Below are 21,947 nucleotides of genomic sequence, written 5' to 3' on the forward strand. Positions count from 1 at the left end.
TGGGTTTCTATATAGCAGATGTTGTGACAGATATTTTGGTTTCTCTCAAGTATTTCCGCAATGGGGACTACATCTGGTTTTCTCTCACATTCGCGTGTGTCATGAGTGCTTCGTTAGTTATGATGATGTTCTCACTAAAGTGGTATTACGACGACACGCGTAAAGAAGCCAGCAAAACAGCCATTGTTTTGCATGTGCTACAACTTGGCCCGTTGCAAAGGTATTCAATGTTTAATATATTAATATATTTAATTCAAATTGCTGACAAAGCAATACCTCAATTCCAACATGGCGTCAAACAACATGTTCCTGTCCGAAGACACATCACTCTTGCTGCACCAATTTTTCGAAGCACAGCAACAAAGAATTGCAACTAGCCCGTCACAGGAGCAAACATTACATGAAAGAGATACGGAAGTTGAAATAACAAAACAAAATGAAACGCAAGAAAGAACGTTTTCTGACAATTATTTCAATGAATTACTTATAAATGAAGTCCAGTCCATGCCAACACTCTGGTTAAGAAATTGCCCGGATTATAAAAGAGCAGATAAGAAAAAAAATAGTTTGAACAAATGAAATAGCTGAAATAACTTTCTGACCCAAAATCTTTTCCTGTATTTAGCTATTACTTTTACGACGTTTTCTTCTACGATAAAGAATAAGCAAGAGCATCGATATTTCTTCATACGCAGCCATATTGTTTTTATTTTTTTCGAACTTCGCGCGTTTTGTTTTGACCGTGGAAGTCACTGAGGAAAGAAAATTTTCGCACAATTCTTTTTTCGAGCGAAATTTTTCGTATTTCGCACGTCGTGGAATTAGCCCTTCACGCGAAGGCACGTGCGTGCATTTGTGCGCTGAGCAACGCTCATATATATATATATACAGTAGGAGGCAAAAGTTTGAGTCCAGTGACTGTATTTCATTGTTTTAGCAGCATATATTAATATTCTACAGAAAACCTTACCGATAATTGAACTACAAAAAAGTACATGAGTAAACAGAAAAATACATGCTGTACAACAACTATGAGATGCTATGATATTCATTTTACGTATGTTAATCTGCAAAAATGCATTACATATCAATGCTTAGTATCCCTCTTTTTTGCTCTTGAAATGACGTTTATTCTTGCTGGCATAGACTCCATAGGTTTTTTAATGTCGCACGTTCAATACCTTGCCAGCATTCGTTGACCACTTGCCTCAAGTCATCCTGGCTGGTGAGTCTGTGCCTCGCCCTTTTCCGGTTAAAACGGTTCTACAAGTGCTCCATGGGTTTCAGATCTGGAATTTGAGGTGGAAAGCCATGAGAACGAGATCACCAGAACGAGTTTGCTTCTAAAAGATTTCTGGCACATAGAAGATGTGCAGGTGCTTAGGGGATTATCATGTATAGTTAGACGCGCGATCATCTTTGTCCCAGATGAAATTCCATGTCCTTGAAGAATTGGATGATACTTTTCTTTAATTAGGATCCTATTAGCTATATCTTTCAATATTGCCAAACCGAGCATGACCGAAGAAGCTAAATGTTTGCTTGAGTAGGATTTAGTTTCTTCGAACCTCTCCAAGGTTAGTTGCATACCACCTTTTTAAATTCTCACTTTTTCTGCGATCTTACGAGGAAAGAATACTTCAATACTTAATGCAACTATTTGTCCTTGTGCACCATCACTTTGCCCTTTTCCCCACCCATCTTGGGCAGCGTAAAGGAATAAGAACTTTATTTTGTTATAATTTACATCATTAGGACCAAAACAGTGTGCAATTAATATGGTTTACAGTATTGAAACACTAATACGCATGTCTTAGCTCGAATACACTGCCAGGATTTAATAGTGGAATTCTACAACGACTGGACTCAAACTTTTGCCTCCTACTGTATGTATATATATATATATATATATATATATATATATATATATATATATATATATATATATATATATATATATATACATTGTTGGAATTGAATAGTAGAGTCGGTTACACATTGTTGGAATTGAATAGTAGAGTCACCAGAGCGCTCAAACTTAAACAAACGAGCGTAGCATAAAGCTTACGGTGAACGTCTCGCGATGAGACTCTCTACACAATTCCTAGAGTTTGCGTGTACCACGCGTGGATGCCTCGCACACGACTCGAGGTTGTCAACAATTTCAAAATGGAGGCAAAAGAAGCCATTTCACCCACACGTTGTTTCGATATAATATATAATTATAGACCTTCGCGGGAATTCGACGAAATATCACCCCTCGGGCTAGCCCTCGGGATATATCTTTCCTTGGGGTAATATTTCGTCGAATTCCCCTCGCTTCAGGTCTATAAATGATAAGAATCCAGCATTAATATACACTGGCGGTCAAAAAGAACTGTTCAAAACAAGTTAAAATGCTCTCAAATGAACGTAACTGTCCCTTTAAGAATATAAACGAGTAAATATAGACTAGATTACATGCTAAGCTATATGAAATATTAGTATTTTGTTGACCCTCTTTGGCCTTATAATTGATGACGGCCTTACCGGCGTGGCATACTTTCTGTCTTTTCTTTCTAATCTTAACGGTCAAAAGAAATTCATCCTATGGACAGTCTTTACAGCAACGCATAAATCATGGACGCTTTATGAATGAATTTCTTCTTGCACTATCCCCTTGACATTGTCCCACAGATTTTCAATAGGGTTAAGGTCTTTTGACTGTGCAGGCCAATCTATTTCTGTCACTCCCTCATTCTGAAACCATTGTTTGAGTATATTTTGAAAGTGTTGCAGGTTGCATTACATTATTGAAATATTGCTTGGAATAAGAGAATTATCCAAAATGCCTATCAAGCTCTCTCCTATATATTCGCTTCTTCTTTATGAATTTGTATCTAAAAAGTTTTTTTTGACCGCTAGTGTACAATAAAAGATTGATTGTTACGATTCCTGTTACATACGATAATAGCAACATTTGAGCAGTTCTTTTTGACCGCCAGTGTATATCTTATCTCAGAAAGTGAAATTTTATTTCTATAAATCCTAACAAAATACTCCTAATATTGAAGAAGTCTGAACATTCTGGTTATATTAAGGATATAACTGGATATAACTGATCTGCGTGGTTATATTTCAGAAACAAAAATATGAAATACAAACATTTTACAATCAGTAACTGCATACATAGCATGAATAATGCTTGTAAACAGACTTTTTTAATTAAGAAGAAATCAGTTTATAGAAGGTCTATTTAGCTGTATGTTTCTCGATTCTGTCACAGTGATTCTACAGAATGACCGATAAATATACCCTTCTCCTAATGTATTGTAGAACGTTCAAAAACACGAAGAAAAGGAAATGTCTTAAAAGGAAATAGCATTATAACATGAAGCATAAAAATATCTCAACCACATGCTGTGATTTTAATTAGTAAAACATATAACCATGCGTTGAATGACTGATTATTTTATGTCAAACTTTGAAACAAAAATTATACTGTAGAAATGTATCTACAAAAATAGCCAAATTCAAAAGCCCCTACATAGTTAGGTGGCATATTCTATAACTATATAACATAAAGGTATGTTCTTGTATTCCTGTATCTATCATAAAAAATTTACTGCAACCTTTTTGACTTTGGAAGTAGTTCATGTTATACATATAACAAGACGCCTGTTCTGGCGTTAACTCCGGCGCACGTGCCAGTCCTCAATATAGAGCTTCTGAACATAAACAATACAGTTCATATTCGCATTTAGATGCCTTGCGAACCTAAATGTTCGATCGCGAAATTCAAAAGGACATCGTACTTTAAAAAGTATAGAAGTTCAATTGTTCAAAAATGTAAATAAACCGCATGATATATTCGCTTTGTCTTACACTTTGCCTTTGGAATTCGCGCTTATATAGTTATATTAAATCTTCAATCCTGTGCAAACTACGACGTTCAACGTGCCCATACACGACCACATCATCTTGTTAAACGGCGAAATAGCAGCGATATTATTAAAATAGGACCAAAATCTGCATGTATTAAATGTATTCTTACCCCAATTCAATCTAAACTTAGTCGAAAAGCATGAAAAGAACGGTTTATTTGTTGCTCTTGGAGGAATTGCCGTATCATGCGAGCGAAATCGAATCGCGCATCGGAAAATTAGCCAAAGCTGTGCACCACAACTCTTGGTAGATAAGACTGGGACGTAGCTAAATACGGTTACATACACATTTTAAATACTACAATGTTTCGCGCCATTCAGACTTGCGACGACGAAAAAAAAAAAAAAATAAAAAAAAACAAAAAAAGAAAAAACAACAAAACAAAACCGGGGCGAATTTTCAACTCCGTCGCTGACGCCGGAGTAATTATTTACGTATGGTATATTCATATTTAGAGCATGCCATTGGTTAAATTAGTCACGTGATTGCATAGCATGTGCTTTTAGATTTATGCTTCGCTAAGCCTTTTGTTCTTCTTGTCTGTGATCTATGTATGTTTGTATAGCATTATCAATCATGAATAAATACGGTTAAATGTTCGACTTAGACTTCAATCTCCTAACAGTTCATATGACAATATATCTTGAAGTGCCTTGCTAGGCATTAACACCCAATTAATATATACATCACATTATAATTAGTAAGAAGAGCAAGAGCGACAAAAGAATATGGTTTCTCAAGTTAGATCCATTACCTGCACACCACCTATATCTGCTACATATGATTGTTTTGATACCTAGGTACTGGGAGTATTACAGAAGTGCCAGGCGCACCAGGAAGGAAACTGCAGATGGAGATGCCTATAGTATATACATTCGACAATGGCGTGACATTTCAATGCTGCGATTGTTTGAAGTATTTATTGAATCAGCACCACAAATGGTTCTTCAGCTGTATATTTTAGCATATAACAGGCATTTTGACAAAGACAATGATTGGTTGACAGCACTTTCTGCTTGTTTCTCATTGATATCTTTGGCATCATCAATCGTCTGTTATTACAAAGCCCTACGAGATGCATCTGAAAATAAAGGTAAACTACCTTTAAACATGGTAAACCACCTTTAAACATGGTTTGAGCCTGATTGAGTTGGGGGGGGGGGTTTAAGGGAATGAATTTGTAAGCAGCTAATCTTGACCAATTAGGAAACTGCAAGTGATCAAAAGTCATTTTATATGTGCAACTTGGTACACTAACCATTAACAAAACAAAGCAAGATGGTTATGTTATTTTACCCCTTGGCAACTGGCAGTCAAGTCGTTGTGGCCAACGTTAACGTCTACAGGGATACGCCCCAAAATCCACCACTAGTTACAATGACATGTGGGCTGACGGTAAGAAGGGAGCGGGGACTGAATAGATGATGATTGGTGGGGGATACACTGACACAAATTCTCCAGCCACACCAAAAATAACTGTTGTTGTGAACGGTGCTTAAAACTACTTATTTTATTGTAATAGGCAAGATGACATGGTGGGCGTTTGCCTGTCAGATTGCTTGGCGCATAACGATGGTGGCATCACGTATTGTTACCCTTGTCCTTTTTGCCTCAGTCCACAAATCTTGGATCCTTCTTTTCATTTGTCTGCATTGGTTTTTGATGACGTTCTGGATACGCTGGCAGAAGCCATCTTTTGATTCCAATAATAAAATCCTAAAGTTTATGTTCCCAATCGTTGTGGGATTCATATATGTTTTTTGTTTTTTCAATGTGAAAGATGGGTTAACTAGAAAACGGTTGATATTCTTTTATGCTTTAATGTTTGTGGAGAACTGTGTCCTTATGGGATTCTGGTTACCTTACCGCCACGAGTATGGTGTAGTATTTGTGGCAGCTTTAGGAGTGGTACTTGGTGGTTTTTTTATTGGTGTTATTGCGATGGTTTTGTATTACCATTGTTACCACCCTAGCTTATCTACACACGGGATATTCTTCCAAAATGTTCCGAATGGTGAAGTGGAACTGACCAACTGATGACCACTTAAAATACCTTTAGGGCAGGCACTTACCAATGCGCAAACCGCGCAATTTCATAGAACCTATTAATTAAGGGAAGGGTTTTAAATTTAGTTAGTTAGGGTGTGACGCACACGCGAGAAGCGCGGACGAAGACCTTAGATTTTAGTACATTTTCTTTATTAAATTCTGTTGTTTGAGACTGTTTGTGACTTGTCGGGGACATCAGCTTGGGGGCAGCATTTTAAGGCACTAATTCTTGAGAGTTGGATCTCGGATAAAGAACGTTCGTAAAGTACCCAGGCGCAGAAGGAGCAGTTTTATCGAGAGTTAAAACTATACATGAGAAAAAGTTACAAATGCTGCGCCATTAGGCTCTGAGTAAAACCGGGCCGGAAGTTCAGGAATGCAGTAGTTTCAAAACAGCGAAATTGCCAAAATTAGTCATTTCTAAGTATGATGGCTCGTATATGGATTGGTCAAGGTTTTGGGGACAGTTTTTTGAAGCTTTAGCCTTTAGATAAAAGTACGATTCCACCCATAAGGAAGTTTACTTATTTGCGCGAGTTACTCGCTCCGAGTCAGACGGTGTGTTGAAGCCTTGCTATTCTCAGTGGAAGGTTACAATCGTGCCAAGTCAATCCTCACTGATAAGTACGGAAACGAATCAGCGATTAGAAATAGCTATGTGAAAGAGATATTAGAACTGCCCAACATATTTAACGTGAACACTCGTAAGATCGAGGAATTCAGTGAAAAATTGTCCTATTGCGTGCAAGCCCTTGCTACCATGCAAAAGTTAGAGCACGTTCAGGAGAATTTTGCCATGACCCTTCAGAAATTACATACATCTGGTCTTAGGAAACGGAGAGTATGCTCGAGTGAAAACCAACCCTACTCAGCGGAACCCGAAAACCCCTGCTCAGCGGAAAAGATTGCGAGCTGGTGGCGGAAAACACCATACAGATTATAAATAAAACTAGAGGAGGCATTGGTATTGGAAACATCAGTCAAAAAAGGGAGCGCGTTTATTGGCTGCGCGTTATATCAATGCCTCTCCTTAGCAACCACGTTCGCAACAACTAAAATTTGTATTAAAAAAATATATTCGTTTTTTTGGTCGCTTTTTGAGGAAAAAGGAGTGTTTTTTTGAACTGGTTTTACCACGTTAGACATCCTAAAATGATATTTTAGGAAAAAACATTTAGAAATAGAAAAAATTCGTTTAAAACGACATATTTTGCACAATATTGCAATTGGTGATTGGTGTGTCAAGCTGTGTATATTTACAATGTTTATACCTTTCATTTCTTTTATTGATGTAAGTGTATTTTCCCAGTGGCAAAATTTGTTATTTACCTCCAACGAGCGATATCGAAAAAGCCTTCCTGCAGGTGAGGATATAGGAACAGAACCGACGGTTCTCTGGGAGAATTCAGGCAGTGAAAAACTGACGGTGTATCGGTGTTCACGATGGCTCTGTTTGGATTAACCTTCTCCCCGTTCTTGCTTGGCGGAGTAATCAACAAACATTTGAACGCCTGGGAATAGAAATACCCAGACTTAGTTAGAGAGATCCGGGACAACCTGTATGTCCACGACTTCATGACGGGGGGTGAGAACGTGAAATCCGTGGCAGAGAAGCGAACAAAGTATTCGAAGATGCAACGCGTTCAGACTACACAAATGGCATTCGAATTTACATACGCTAGATCTATTGCAACACAAGTCCTGGTTTGCTCTAAGTCATGATTAGCAAAGAAGAATTTAACAATCCCACGTCTCGAGCTTCTTGTGGCACAAATGGCAGCGAATCTGGTAACAAACGTCTACGGATACTGGATCAATGGTCAGGGGGAGTACCGCCAATTTGTCTCCAATCGTGTGGCGAAGACCAAGGAAAAAGCTCATATCCAATGGCGTTACGTGTCCATTGTTCAAAACCCGGCGGACCTGGTAGTCGAGGCGGCAAATATATACTGGTCTCCAACTATCACTTTGGAGCGCTGTCAGAAAACCAGCGCTGAAGCGAAAGTTGCTCGAAGAGTCCTTGCAGCGACGGTGACAACAACGAAGGATCGTGACGAATTCGATGAACTAGCTCATGAACCTGTCAGAGTCATCCGAGTCGGAGCGTGGATAAGATTTATCAACAACTCCAAACCGGTAAGTGAACGAGAAAGGAGTCCCCTTAAGGCAGCCGAGATTCAAGACCGGTATCTTTGGTGGAGCAAACGTGCACAACAAGAAACAGCGGTTCAAGAAAAGATCGAGAAGAAGGCGAGAATCCGGTTAATCCTTCAGCTAAACGATCGCGGATTGTCGAATGTCGAGGTAGGATTTTCCTTCTACGAACTCATCCTTTCACAAAAGGGCTGGTCTACTGAGCCCATTTAGCGACCCTCCACGGCTGAGTCGGCATGATGATGGCTAAAATTCGATAGCAGTTCCGGATCCCACACTTTATTGCTTCAAATACTAAAAGATGAAATATCTATATAGCAACAATATCTAAAACATGCCTGTTAAATTTGTCAATATATAGCCTTTTTTATATAAATCTCAACTTTTGGAGGGCATCATAACTCTCAAAGGATAGGTTTGGTTGATCAAGTTTTCGCTTGGATTCCACAGTTGGGTTAAGATAATAAATTTAAAGTTCTCGATTTTTGCCCCGAGGAATGCAGTCTTGCTGTACTGTTCTCCATCCTCGGCACGAACTAGCGACATAAATCTGTGAATAGAAAGTTCAAATAACAATGACTTAAAACACCCAGGTCCAAATAACCCGATGCATTTAAAATTTTGCAATCTTGAAAAGTGACAAGAGGATAGATCACCCAAGAATTCTTTAAATCGTCTTTTCTATTGTCAAAATTGCTTTAAATCAAGCTCACAAGCATGTCGGCTGCATGACTGGAATCGTGAAAGTTGTCAACATGTTTTAAAAATATCGGGTCTGGCCGGTCGGTAGCTATATATAGTTCGTAAGTTTTATTCGGAGAGTTTTCTACATAAAGAATGCATATATAGCGCGCTTCCGCGACAAAGTATTGAAGTATAGCTGGAGAACATTAATTTCAGGCAACCTCTAGTACCGAGTGTAAATTCGCTTGTTTTGGAGCGGAGGTAAAAAGACCCTGGGTACGAGGTTAAATTGGAGGTAGTCCCACTATACTGAATACCTTGGATGAAAACATGACAGGCATACTTTTAAAGCTGTACGATTTCAACATTCAAAAGCTCACGATACCTATATATGAATGCATTAAAACCGAAAAACACAAAATGTTGAAAAAACCTGTCATCCTTAAGGATTTCTTTAGTCATGATTGTGTTTAGCAGGCCCTCTTGAACGACGTCGAACTTTATTTTGACACTTTCGAACATATCAACTGCCATCATGTCCAGCACCAGTGGTTTCCCGAAACTATGTAACAGAATTGAATCACCGCAATAAATATTATGGAAAAATTCTAAGAAAATGTGATATTTTCGAAATAGCGTATATAGCATACTATAGCTAGTCATTCGCTTGGATACAAATAACCTAAACGGACAACTTACCTAAAATAGAGAGTAGTGCGTAAAACGAAAAGCTTTTAATTTTTTATGCGAAAACCAACGAGAAAAATGCCTTGAATATAGTGTACTTGAACATCGGAGAGCCTAGATAAACAATTCTCTTTGAACGAAACGCATGCAGATCGCGTTAGAAGACCTAAAACAGAAATGTCCACATCTAACTCGAACGATCATCTCACCGTACAGCTCCCAGAATAGCAAGCCGTATGACATCCGGTTCCATATTGCTTGGATTCAGGGCGTTGAGAAAGTTTGTATCACGATAACGCAGAAACGTAGAAGTTTGAGTTGAAGAATCGATAAGAAGAGGCCATCTGAAATAATGAAACGTATATTATAAAATATATAGGGTGCAATCTATTTTACCAGTCATAAAACTGTGAGCCTTCAGAACTGCAGGTCACCGTAAGTTTCTCAACAGTTTTTACTCAGTATAAGCTGCGAATTTACATCAATATATATAGCGAGGGACAAAGATAGAATACCTGCCACTTTGAGCAATTTTACCACCAACGTCCCTCATCAGGACATCATCAAGCTCCTTTATAGACACCTTTATCCCTACTAGTTCACTTGCATCTTCGCCGCCTTAAGAAATGGAAAATTCAAGTCACTATGTCCCACAAATTAAGTTAATGGTATATACGCCGTAGGAACTTGCTCTAAACATTATAGCAATTCGAACCATGCAGAGCCGGTTTAGTCTGCAAATTTCATAATTTGTCTTTTCCAACGCAAGACTAATGATAAATGTATATTGGTACGAGAGCTTTTTGAATATAGCACCTTAAGATTCTTTGAGGTACAGGCTTTTTTGAAGTATAAAAAAATTAAAGGCTTACCGGTATTACCGACTCCTTCTTTTCTTTGCTCTCTCAATCTCAATTTCAACTAAAATGAATAAAATGATGAAGCTGTATATTTTGAAAAAACATGCATTCGTTGGGAACATAGTTAAATGACACGACATTATTAGAGAAAAGGAAAATAGAGAATTAATGCCTGCATAATGATTACCTGCGCGAGTTTATCACGTGCTACCTTGCTGTTTTGTTTTGCTGTTTCCAACTCCAGCTCGGCATCATGAACAGTCTGGATCGAAAATTACTTTTGAGAAAGATATTTCATTTTGATACAATATTCGTCTTGGGATATCACGGGTTGGGCTTGTCTTTGAGGAGCTACCGCCGCATATATTATAATATTGTCTTTTTCAGAATAAACAAATGTTAGTGATGGAAGACGCTCATTTAGTGGATAATATCAAGACCCAGTTATTGGAGGACAATATAAGTGCTATAAAGTTGGGTTAAATAAGGTTCTTATGCAAGAATGGTCTCACTTAAACAATAACTATAGTGTAGCATAATATGGTAATAAGGTACTTTACATCAAATACCTGCAAAGTAATCTTTATTTTCTTCTCATCTCCCATAGCAACGCATTTGTCATGTTCAAATATCCTCTTGTTCAGCTCGCAATGTGCTTTCTCCAGCTACAAAACATCGAACGAGACATGAAACATAGTTTGTAGGGTCACAAATCCTACATCACGGCAAGTAACTATAGCAGAAATTAAATTAAAACACTCGGAGACACGAAAACGGGCTAAAATCTGATTCGGTGGTATATATACTTACTCTCATTTGACAAGCTTTGTCCTCTTTCTCAGCTTCATGTAATTTCTTTTCTAACCTGAAATTTAATACAAAATATCAAAAAGATAATATGCATAATAAAAGGGAAGCAAGAAGCTATAAATATAACTATGTATCATGATTATCGAACCAGCCAAGTGGTTGAAAACAGTAAAACAAAACTTTTTTAACCATTATAATAGCAGCGACATAAAACATAAACAAAAACCTGTCACATTCTTGCTTTTGTTGCGCCTGTTCCTCCTCAAGTTTTTGTTCTTTATTTTCTTCAAGTTTTTTCAATAATTCGTCTGTACGTTGAACATCCCAGGCCTTTAGAAATTCTTCCACAACTGCAATTGCCGCTACCTGCAATTTACCCACTGTTGCTGATTTGTACTAGTTGAAAATTTACTTCAAGAAGCTGCAAGCTCGGTCACTTATTTGAAAGCCCCGTTTACACTGCATTTAATCCATACGCGCGCCACAGCTAAACGTGGTACCGTACCAAATATATTTGCGCATTTACTGCAAACATTGCAAAACTACTTCCGCTTGCCGTCGTAGATTATTGACGTCGTAGATCTTAAGGTCCCTATTATCTGCGCTCAGGTCGAGCACGAATAAAATTGGTACGGGTATAGCAATTTTAACTGCGCCGTATCAAAAGATAGCGTACACAGGCAATCCGATTGAGAGTAGTGTAAACGGGACGGTATAGTTTACCTGGACAGGAGATGTTCCATCACTAGCATGAAGGCGAGGATCACCACCATTTTCCAAGAGCAACTGAAATTGAAAAGTTCGCAGATAAAAGCTATTATTTTTCTTTGCAAATCGATTGGTTCATAAATGATTTACCTGGACTGCCTGCAAATGCCCGGCGAAGGCAGCTCTCCACAGCGGTGTGCGCTCATAACGGCCTCTGGAATTGATCTCAACTCCCTTGTGAAGAAGCAGCTGTATGGTACTCGCGTGTCCTCCGGCTGAGGCCTCCGAAAGTGGAGTGTTACCGTTCGCGTCTTCGCAATCAGAGAGGCTTAGTTGATGCTTCTTTATGTGTAGTTCTCGCACTGTTTCTGGTATATTTTCTTGCTTCTTGTCGTTGGCTAAAGCCTGTTGAAAGAATCAGGATACTTTTATGCATAAACATTTGCGGAATTCAAGAATGACAATGACGAGTTTCCTTGCATAGAATTGCACAATCCTTAATTGTGTTATTTCGAACAAGCTGAAGCGTGAATTTCAACTCTGAGTGTGAAGGGGATAATGGGTTTTAATCCTTAGAGATGGGTTGTAATTGTGAATGCTTTTTTTTGTCTTAAATATGTTAAGCTTAAATGGGCAATGAACGTGTACAAATGTACAAAAATGCACTTTATGTATGTTTTTGTACACCTGTAAAAAATGCACAGACCTCATTCAAGACACAATTGATTTCCTCATCATCCCCATCAAACGCAGCCTCCAACAAACGTTTTCTCCACTTCATTTCTTGAGCTTTTTTCTTTCTTTCCTCTTGTTCTTTCTGTCGCTCCTTTTCCTCTTCCTCTCGCTCCCTTTCAACCATTTGCAGCCATGCCTGTAGTCAAATGACAGTGTAATAATATAGCCATGCAGGTATGCTCTGATTAAAGTAGAAATGCGTGTAATGTTTCCACTGTCCCATCGGAGGACAGATTTTAAAACTCGACTTTCCTTACAGGAATTTAAAACCTGGGACTGAAATAGATAGGACTTTAATCACCATATGAACAATCGAAAGTTTCAAAATCTGAAATTGTCTACAGTAACTCAGTAGGTACGTTATGTTATGACCTATAAACTACCTCCTTCTCTAATTTCACCATAAGTTCTTCATAATCTTGTTTATCTTTCTTCAACTTCTGCACTCTCTTCCGTGCAAGATACTTCCTTGCTGCTGTTTGTATGATTCTTGCCTGGTCATCTTCTTGCTCCATTCTTTCTGTAGTTTTATGTACGGTTTCAATAAAAAACTGGGTAAATCGTCGGAGCCCCCCCCCCCCAGGGATAAATCGCATGCTTAGAGTTTGGTTCACAAATGCGGATACACTTCGACAGGCCTTTCAGTATCTCGTGGGCATGCACTGGAGTAAAAACCTCTACATCATGGAAATGAACTAAAAAGAAGAGCCTTATTTGTCTTCTATACAATTTTAACAGACCGCCGGGGCTAAGATAGCTGAAGATGGCGTTCTGTTAAAAACATCAAACATGCAGCCATTCTCGTCGCTATCTAGAGCCTTCATTTTAAATTACTTCTTTTAAATTCCAATTGACCTACGAAGGCGCAAAACCTTTTACCGAGGGTATTCCCTCTGCCCCCACCAGAGCGAATATTTCGCTCCTCAGGGGTACACGTGGGGAAGAGCGAGCATACGAATTCGAGGTGTCTGGGTACGAGGCGGCAAAATGTGCGATTTGCTCAAGGATTGGCTTTTCCCTCCATTTTGAATGTGGTAAAAACACGTGAAGAGTTTGCAGAGTTTATCTGGGAGTTTATTTGAAAAACTGCAACTTTATTCCAGCGGATGCCAAGTGAGAAATTATCAAGCAAGATATATATTTTCTTCAAAGCCACTGGAAGCCAAGCGAGGTAAAAATATTACTCGAAATTAAGTCGTTTCCACAAAAGTCTAAACTCTAATAAAGCTATACCTATGGAAGCAAGTTTGCTAACCCAGTAAAGTTACCATCTTTTTAGTGTTATATAACGTTTGATTTTGCTGGCTATAACTGCAAATAGTAAAAGTTTCTTCACCTATCAATTATATAAATATGGTATTAAAAATTAGGCTAAATTAGAAGCAACTTCTCTAAACTATTCCTTATCAGAAATTCTGAATAGGTTTTCATTTTTGCACATGAAAGTGATTTATGCATGCAGCCACACATCTAAGACTAGATTTCCCATACCCATGGGTTGCATACTATCTTGGGGGGTTAGACCATCATGGGTCAGGTAATATCAGACTTTTTATCAGCTTTTTGCTGTGGGATGAATTGCATTTGCACACTTTGGCTAATTACAGTTTAATGTTAAGATGCATTTCTATTGCAATAAAAAATGAACATATATGTTTCGATCAGCTAGAGTCTTAATTATATATCTAAACTTTTCCCTGGACTGTAAAACTGGAAAAGTTATGGAATTTCTTCTGAAATTTTGGAACAGCACCACCTGTATAATGGGGATGCATATATAAATTATGTCCCAGCTATGAATTATTATGGAAATATTAAATTTTGCCATTTACTCGGCTACTCCTTGGGTATTAATGACCATAAACCTTGTCCTTCATTTACTGGAAAAGTATTAAAACAGTATTTAACCCAATTGGTGCAATATCAAGTTGTGCATAGTTGTAGTCAAATGGTGAATTCTTGAATCAATTGTTTTCATGTTTTTTATTCTGCACATTTTTGTTTTTCACATTTATTATCTAAGTTGTGTTTTTTTTACAACCAAATAGTACATTTTCAAGTGCACTTTAATTCAATTTCATCTGTGTAACTTTTCTATTTTATTCCTTTAAGTGCATTTCTATTTTTGTTTGGATGAAAAAATTTTTCTCTTGGCAGAGATGCCTTCCCCCCTCATAAATTGCCCTTACCAAAGATAGCTGGTTTAGTCTGCTATAATGATTAATTAGGTGAATTATGCTTTGATTGTGCTACTTTGAGTGGCAACCAGGCTAGTTTGGCACTTTGGCTAGCACCATCACAACATATGAGATGATTATTGAAAGGTCCTATTGAGCCATTTATATATTAAGAGGCTATATGAGCCCATGGAGCCTATTATAAATATATTGATGCAGATCAGCAGATGGAATGCAAAGTGTTGTGTACTGAAGATTAATGGCAGCATTTTTTCTAAATTCAATGTTTTGTTAATACTTTTGTTCCAAATTTATTTATTTATAGTTATGTGGTGTGATTTTGACAATATTTGCAGTATCTATCATGTTACCATAGCAACAAAAATGAAAATAAACAAGATCGTATATTGTATTGACAATATTATTCCGATATTTCAGTAAAAACACACTCTCATTTGAAAGTGATACGCATTAATATTCTATGACAAAATACCTGCGGTTTGGCAGATTTTGTTTTCCCGCCAGCCTTGCTACCCGATACTCCTGCTGCAGCATGTTTGGCTCCCTTCGGGCCCGTGTTCGGGGGAGCCTTTGAAGTCCCCTTACCTGTCGTACGAGATTTCGTCGGCGAAACTGACTTTATATTAGAGACCGGCTTTGCAGTTCCCTTTTTACACGTTTTTGAAGTAGGAACTGCCTTTTTCGGAGGCATTTTGACAATGAGTTGTCAAATATTAGTCACCTTTCAATATGCGGTCCATGCATGTCAAATGTAATGTTTATGCCGTTATTTTTGGCGAAGCATTATACGCTTTTCAGGCGATTCAGCGACTCACAATTTTGGCGTATTTTAAGGCAACACTCGAGGTCGAGGAGGAATATCCCCTAAATTATCCCGTCCTATTTTTTGAAGGTTTCTGTTATTTAACCTATTTTATGCAGTCCACCATTGCTTCATGAAGAGTTCATGTATTTTCCAAAATGTTCAAACTTCAAATCCAAATGCCAAAAACTGGCGCGACAATTTCCCGCAAATTAAGCGAGAATCCTAGGAATGCGCTGTGTATTTCCAGATGCTTTTTAAAACAATCAGCGGGGGATAAAAAAGGAAAACACGCTGATGTTTTGACGATGACATTCGGGTTATAACTGAAGTAAGATGTCTAATAAGTCGTTGGTAGATGACTCGAATAATCACCGCGTTGATTGTAAAGACGGCGGACCAACTAGGGATCGTTTGTCGACTTCAGATCAATCGTTGAAAGCCGCTTGGTACGATTATTTGTGGATTTTCGGCAGTGTGGGTTTCTATATAGCGGACGTTGTGACAGATATTTTGGTTTCTCTCAAGTATTTCCGCAATGGGGACCACATCTGGTTTTCTCTTACACTCGCGTGTGTCATGAGTGCTTCGTTAGTTATGATGATGTTCTCACTAAAGTGGTATTACGAAGACACGGCTGAAGAAGCCAGCAAAGCAACCATAGTTGTTTTGCATGTGCTACAACTTGGCCCGTTGCAAAGGTATTCAATGTTTAATATTGTCATTTGAAGGTCTTAATATTATATCAAGTTGATATTACGAATAAAATTTCCCTGGAAACCTGGTTTTGCGAATAGGGATATTAAGAAAATAAAGTGATATGAGATTATAGGACAGTACTGTGTGCTATACTAGAAGTACCGTAACAGCATGGAGGATTATGAAAGTCCAAGGGCAAGGTTCAGATCAATCAGATGTAATATTAAACTAGAACATTTGCCTTATTACACTCAGCACAATTTATTTTTCATACAAATTTGGGTCTTGTCATCCCACACATGTGTATACATATTTAAACTAGGGCCAGTTTATATGTAGTAAAGGGTGATACATATTTTAGAACCAAGCATTAATATATATCTTATCTCAGAAAGTGAAATTTTATTTGTATAAATCCTATTAACAAAATACTCCTACTTCAAGTTGTAACGTCTGAACATTCTGGTTATATAAAAGAAAGGTGTTTAAATATTTTCATTGAAGAACAAAAATATAAAACACAATCATTTTACAATCATGGATGCATGCATGTAAACAGACTTTTTTTAATTGAGAAGAAATCAGTTTATAGAATGTCTATTTAGCTGTATGTTTCCCAATTCCGCCATGCTGATTCTACAGAATGACCATTGAATATAACTTTACCTCATGTTTTATGAACACATTGGGAGAAGGGTATATTTATGAGGAAAATAGCAAAAGGAAATAGCAACAACAAAGCATAAGAAAACTTCAACCACATGCTGTGATTTTAATTATAGTAAAACATGTAACTATGAGCTGAATGACTGATCATTTTATGTCAAACTTTTTGAATGATAAATTATGCTGTATGTATGTACAACAATAGTCAAATTCACATAACTCTTGTTAAAACAATCCAAAATGAAAATGCATAAATAAAGTTATGCGAAAAGAAAGCCCATACTATTGCTAATATGGCTATATTAAATGTAGTATATGTTATAATTATATAACATATAGGTATATTCTTGTATATCTGTATCTATAAATGATTGTTAATATTGTTATTTACTGCAATCTTTTTGACTTTGGAGACAGTTGGTATGACAATAGATCTTGAAGTGCCTTGCTAGGTGTTAACACTCTATTTAATTTAGTATATACATTACATTATAATTAGTAAGAAGAACAAGAGAATATGGTTTCTCAATTAGATCCATTGCTTGCACACCATCTGAATCTGCCACATTTGATCAATTGTTTTCATACCTAGGTACTGGGAGTATTACAGAAGTGCCAGGCGGAGCAGGAAGGAAACTCCAGATAGAAATGCCTATAGTATATACATTGAACAATGGCGTGACATTGCAATGCTACGATTATTTGAAGTATTTATTGAATCAGCACCACAAATGGTTCTTCAGCTGTATATTTTAGCATATAACAGGCATTTTGACAAAGACAATGATTGGTTGACAGCACTTTCTGCTTGTTTCTCATTGATATCTTTGGCGTCATCAATCGTCAGTTATTCCAAAGCCCAACGAGATGCATCGAAAAATAAAGGTAAACTACCTTTAAACATGGCACACTACCTTTAAACATTGTTTGAGTCTGATTGAGTGTAGGGGCCTTCAGGTAATGAATTTGTAAGCAGTTAATCTTGACCAATTAGGAAACTGCAAGAGATCAAAAGTCATTCTATATTTGCACCTTGGTACACTATGTTATGTTATTTTACCCCCTGGCAGTCAAGTCTTGTGACCAAAGTCTACAGGGATGCACCCCAAAATCCACCACTATACACACCCCAAAATCCACCACTATACACACCCCAAATTCACCACTAGTTACAATGACATTGGGGCCAAGGGTAGGAAGGGAGTGAGGAGTGAATAGATGATGATTGGTGGGGGGGGGGGTACACTGACACAAATTCTGCAGCCACACCAAAAATAGCTGTTGTTGTGAACGGTGCTTAAAACTACTTATTTTATTTTTAATAGGCAAGATGACATGGTGGGCCTTCGCTTGTCAGATTGCTTGGCGCATAACGATGGTGGCATCACGTATTGTTACCCTTGTCCTCTTTGCCTCAGTCTACACATCTTGGATCTTTCTTTTCATTTGTCTACATTGGTTTTTAATGGCGTTCTGGATACGTTGGCAGAAGCCATCCTTTGGTTCCAAGAATAAAATCCTGAAATTTATGTTTCCAATCGTTGTGGGATTCATATATGTTTTTTGTTTTTTCAATGTGAAAGATGGGTTCACTAGAAAACGTTTGATATTGTTCTATGCTTTAATGTTTGTGGAGAACTGTGTCCTTATGGGAGCCTGGTTACCTTACCGCCACGAGTATGGTGTAGTATTTGTGGCAGCTTTAGGAACGGTATTTGGTGGTTTTTTTATTGGTGTTATTGCTTTGGTTTTGTATTACCATTGTTACCACCCTAGCTTATCGATACAAGGGATAATCTTTCGGACATCACACGATGTTCCGACTGTTGCAGGTATTGTTGAACGTAAGATCTGCTGTTGTGTTGTACGATCCTATGAAGATGAAGATGAAGAGTCATTAACGCCAAAAGGAAAAGAAATACTTGTAGATATTCGTGCAAGTAAGGGCTCTCTCCGGCCTGGTGTTGCCCAGGGGAACAGGACCTCCAGCCGCTCTCCGCCTTTGGAAAGCGAGCTCTTGTATCACAAGCCCTCGCAACTGCAGAAGCAATATTCGCTGGATAGAGAAAAGATAAAAAGGGAAAAGGCTGAGAGAGCAAAGTGGAGGCATAGTTCGGGAAACGTTGTAGAAAATGGTGTTACGAAATCAGTTGTAGTAGCTTCAGAGCGAAGAAGTCTTCCTAAAGAAATTGAAATGAATCAAATTCGGGGTGGTGAAACAAGACGTGAAAACGGACATGTATGTTCTGTGGATATTCATACGCCAAGGGATCGTCAACCTAATGATGGTCATTGTACAATCTTAGTTAATTCTCATGTGCCTTCTGAAAGACATAATTCAAGCAGTGTTGTAAACATTGACCCAGATTTGCAACCGACTCATAATATTGATTTGAATTACAATAGATCTAATGTAATCCGAAATGACGGACATAAGATTGGAGCTGTTGTGGCCTCAAAGACATGTAATGATGGGATTCACTGTGGTACTGATGATGAGAAAGAGACTGAAGCATGTGATGATGGGATACATTGTGGTACTGATGACGAGCAAGAGACTGGGACATGTGATGACGGGGTCCACTGTGGTACAGACAATGAAAGAGACACTGGGACATGTGATGATGGGATTCATTGTGGTACTGACGATGAGAAAGAGACTGGGACATGTGATGATGGGAAACACTGTGGTACTGACGATGAGAAAGAGACTGGGACATGTGATGATGGGATTCACTGTGGTACCGATGATGAGAAAGAGACTGGGACATGTGATGATGGGAAACACTGTGGTACTGACGATGAGAAAGAAACTGCGACATGTGATGATGGGATTCACTGTGGTACCGATGATGAGAAAGAGACTGGGACATGTGATGATGGGATTCACTGTGGTACTGACGATGAGAAAGAAACTGCGACATGTGATGATGGGATTCACTGTGGTACCGATGATGAGAAAGAGACTGGGACATGTGATGATGGGAAACACTGTGGTACTGACGATGAGAAAGAGACTGGGACATGTGATGATGGGATTCACTGTGGTACCGATGATGAGAAAGAGACTGAGACATGTGATGATGGGAAACACTGTGGTAAGGACAATGAAAAAGAGGGTGGGACATGTGATGATGGGATTCACTGTGGTACCGATGATGAGGAAGAGACTGGGAAATGTAATAATGGGGTAAGTTGTGGTACAGATGATAGAAAAGAGAGTGGGACATGTGATGATGGGATTCATTGTGGTACAGATGATGAGGAGGACACTAAGGCTCCACTATCAACGAAACGTTTGCCTGGGATAAATCATGAAAATATCAAAATGGAAATTAGTAAAGCTAAACATTCGAAAACGCTTCAGGACACAGAAGGTAGTTTGAGGAATTGTCCGACGGGCGAGACGCTCACGTTAGAAGATAGTGATGTTTCAAACGTCGAAGATCTATTTGCACCATTAAAGCAACTGAGTGAAAATTCTGACAGTGTAAAATTCCACCACCGTTACAGCATTGTGTCTGATTGCATCTCGCTATCTTCATCGAACTCATCTGAAAATGAAGAAAGCAAATATTTAGGGAAAAAACGCGATTGGAACGATGGTTCCTTTATTTATAAATATCCACACTCAGATGTTACAGATTCAAATGTAAAACAATTTTTTTGCCAAGATGAGTCTGAAGCAGCTTCTGGCGACTTGCAGTGTACATTATATACAGAATCCTTCCAGAAAAGGTACGGCGCAAAGCAAAGCCCGATACCCCGCTCTAATGAGCGAAGAAGTAAGCGATCTAACCGAATTAGTTTTCCGAACTTTGTTGCCACTAATTTAAGACGTGGGCGGTTTTCGTCGTTGCGAAATTCACGCGAAGATTGCACGAAACGAGGCGAAGATACCCGACGACATACTGTAGATTTTTCTCTCCTTACCTCGGAAAGCCCTGAAGCCCTGGAAGCATTGTCCAAAACCCTGAAGCCAAAGAAGTTTGGTTCGGTTCGTGACAAGCTGGAAGAGTTACATTTAGACTAATACTCGAGTGGGGAAAACTCTTCGCAGACAAATTAAAGCACCGATGTATACAAACCCTGGGTATAACGCATCGTTTTGAATTGATTATCCCAATTTTAATTAAAGCCATGAATATTTCTGTTTAGGTCGGATTTTCTAATGTGTACCGAACTGGGGATAATTTCTTGGTTTTGCTTATGAGCATGATGCGAAATAGAGTTTCCAATATTTTATATTATTGAAATGTATTATGATGAGTCTCCTGGCGGCTTGTGAGGTGCTCTCAACTAGGCAACCCATGAAAATTGAAACGACTAAGAAGGCGGTTGAATTTAAAAAATTCTTAGGTAATCATTTCCATGCAACATCTAAATGCCGTGAAACTTTGTACTCACCTCCGGCCATTTCCGCCATAAGCTTGATCTGTTCATTATAGCAGATGCGTAATCCAGTCTCTTTTATATATCATTGACCTGAAGACTTAAAACAAATGACCTTCCGAAGTCTGGAAGTGAAATAAAAATCCACAAAAGAGTTTGCATTTTGCACGAATTTATTCTTAATAAATCGCAATATCGAAATTGTCTAAAAGCAGGTCAATGTTAAACCATGCACCATGAAAATGTTTGTATTGTCATGTAATGTTTATTATCATTTCACTCAGAAACCTGGGAACGAGTATGCATTCAACTTGTGAGTACCATTGCATATAATTAAATTCAATTATGCAAGCACAGTACTTGCCCGCTTAGCCTGAACACAGACCTTCGTTTCGCCCGCCTTAAAATTGGCGGGCAGACGCAAAGCCGAAACAAAAGTCAAAGTTGCCTTTCTCCCACTTTGCTATTTTTCGTAATTTTGATGATTGACACATTTAGCACCTAAAAATTAATAAAATCAAGTTTATTTCAATGCTTCCAATAGTTTCTTGTATACATTCTAGCGAACAGAAGTGCTAA

General features: G+C 38.2%; 3 protein-coding genes across 4 annotated transcripts; 2 read left to right on the top strand and 1 right to left on the bottom strand.

Annotated features, from left to right (window-relative positions):
* The first annotated feature begins 11 nt into the window (after positions 1-11).
* LOC114534701 (XK-related protein 7-like) lies at positions 12-6,716 on the top strand. The gene is made up of 3 exons (XM_028556170.1): positions 12-220; positions 4,725-5,017; positions 5,447-6,716. The coding sequence occupies exons 1-3, from the start codon at positions 102-104 to the stop codon at positions 5,959-5,961; spliced, it is 927 nt and encodes a 308-aa protein (XP_028411971.1). The 5' UTR covers positions 12-101; the 3' UTR covers positions 5,962-6,716.
* On the bottom strand, positions 6,706-15,554 carry LOC114534700 (putative IQ motif and ankyrin repeat domain-containing protein). Of its 2 annotated transcripts, XM_028556169.1 has the most exons (14): positions 15,282-15,554; positions 12,995-13,131; positions 12,583-12,747; positions 12,027-12,281; positions 11,892-11,954; positions 11,395-11,534; positions 11,169-11,223; positions 10,928-11,023; positions 10,546-10,620; positions 10,371-10,419; positions 10,014-10,116; positions 9,708-9,842; positions 9,245-9,373; positions 6,706-8,677 (listed from the first exon to the last, which is right to left on the bottom strand). In XM_028556169.1, the coding sequence occupies exons 2-14, from the start codon at positions 13,124-13,126 to the stop codon at positions 8,506-8,508; spliced, it is 1,569 nt and encodes a 522-aa protein (XP_028411970.1). In that variant the 5' UTR covers positions 13,127-13,131; positions 15,282-15,554; the 3' UTR covers positions 6,706-8,505. The 2 variants fall into 2 exon arrangements, 1 of the variants encoding a protein (XP_028411970.1); XR_003688158.1 differs by lacking the exon at positions 6,706-8,677 and having other exon boundaries at positions 9,284-9,373; positions 9,511-9,842.
* Positions 15,555-15,881: 327 nt separating this feature from the next.
* Positions 15,882-21,531, top strand: LOC114534698. The gene is made up of 3 exons (XM_028556167.1): positions 15,882-16,312; positions 17,569-17,861; positions 18,302-21,531. The coding sequence occupies exons 1-3, from the start codon at positions 15,948-15,950 to the stop codon at positions 21,007-21,009; spliced, it is 3,366 nt and encodes a 1,121-aa protein (XP_028411968.1). The 5' UTR covers positions 15,882-15,947; the 3' UTR covers positions 21,010-21,531.
* The last annotated feature ends 416 nt before the right edge of the window (positions 21,532-21,947 follow it).

Source organism: Dendronephthya gigantea, unplaced genomic scaffold (assembly GCF_004324835.1).
Source record: "Dendronephthya gigantea isolate DGI-Jeju-01 unplaced genomic scaffold, DenGig_1.0 000104F, whole genome shotgun sequence".
Taxonomy (NCBI): Eukaryota; Metazoa; Cnidaria; class Anthozoa; order Malacalcyonacea; family Nephtheidae; genus Dendronephthya; species Dendronephthya gigantea.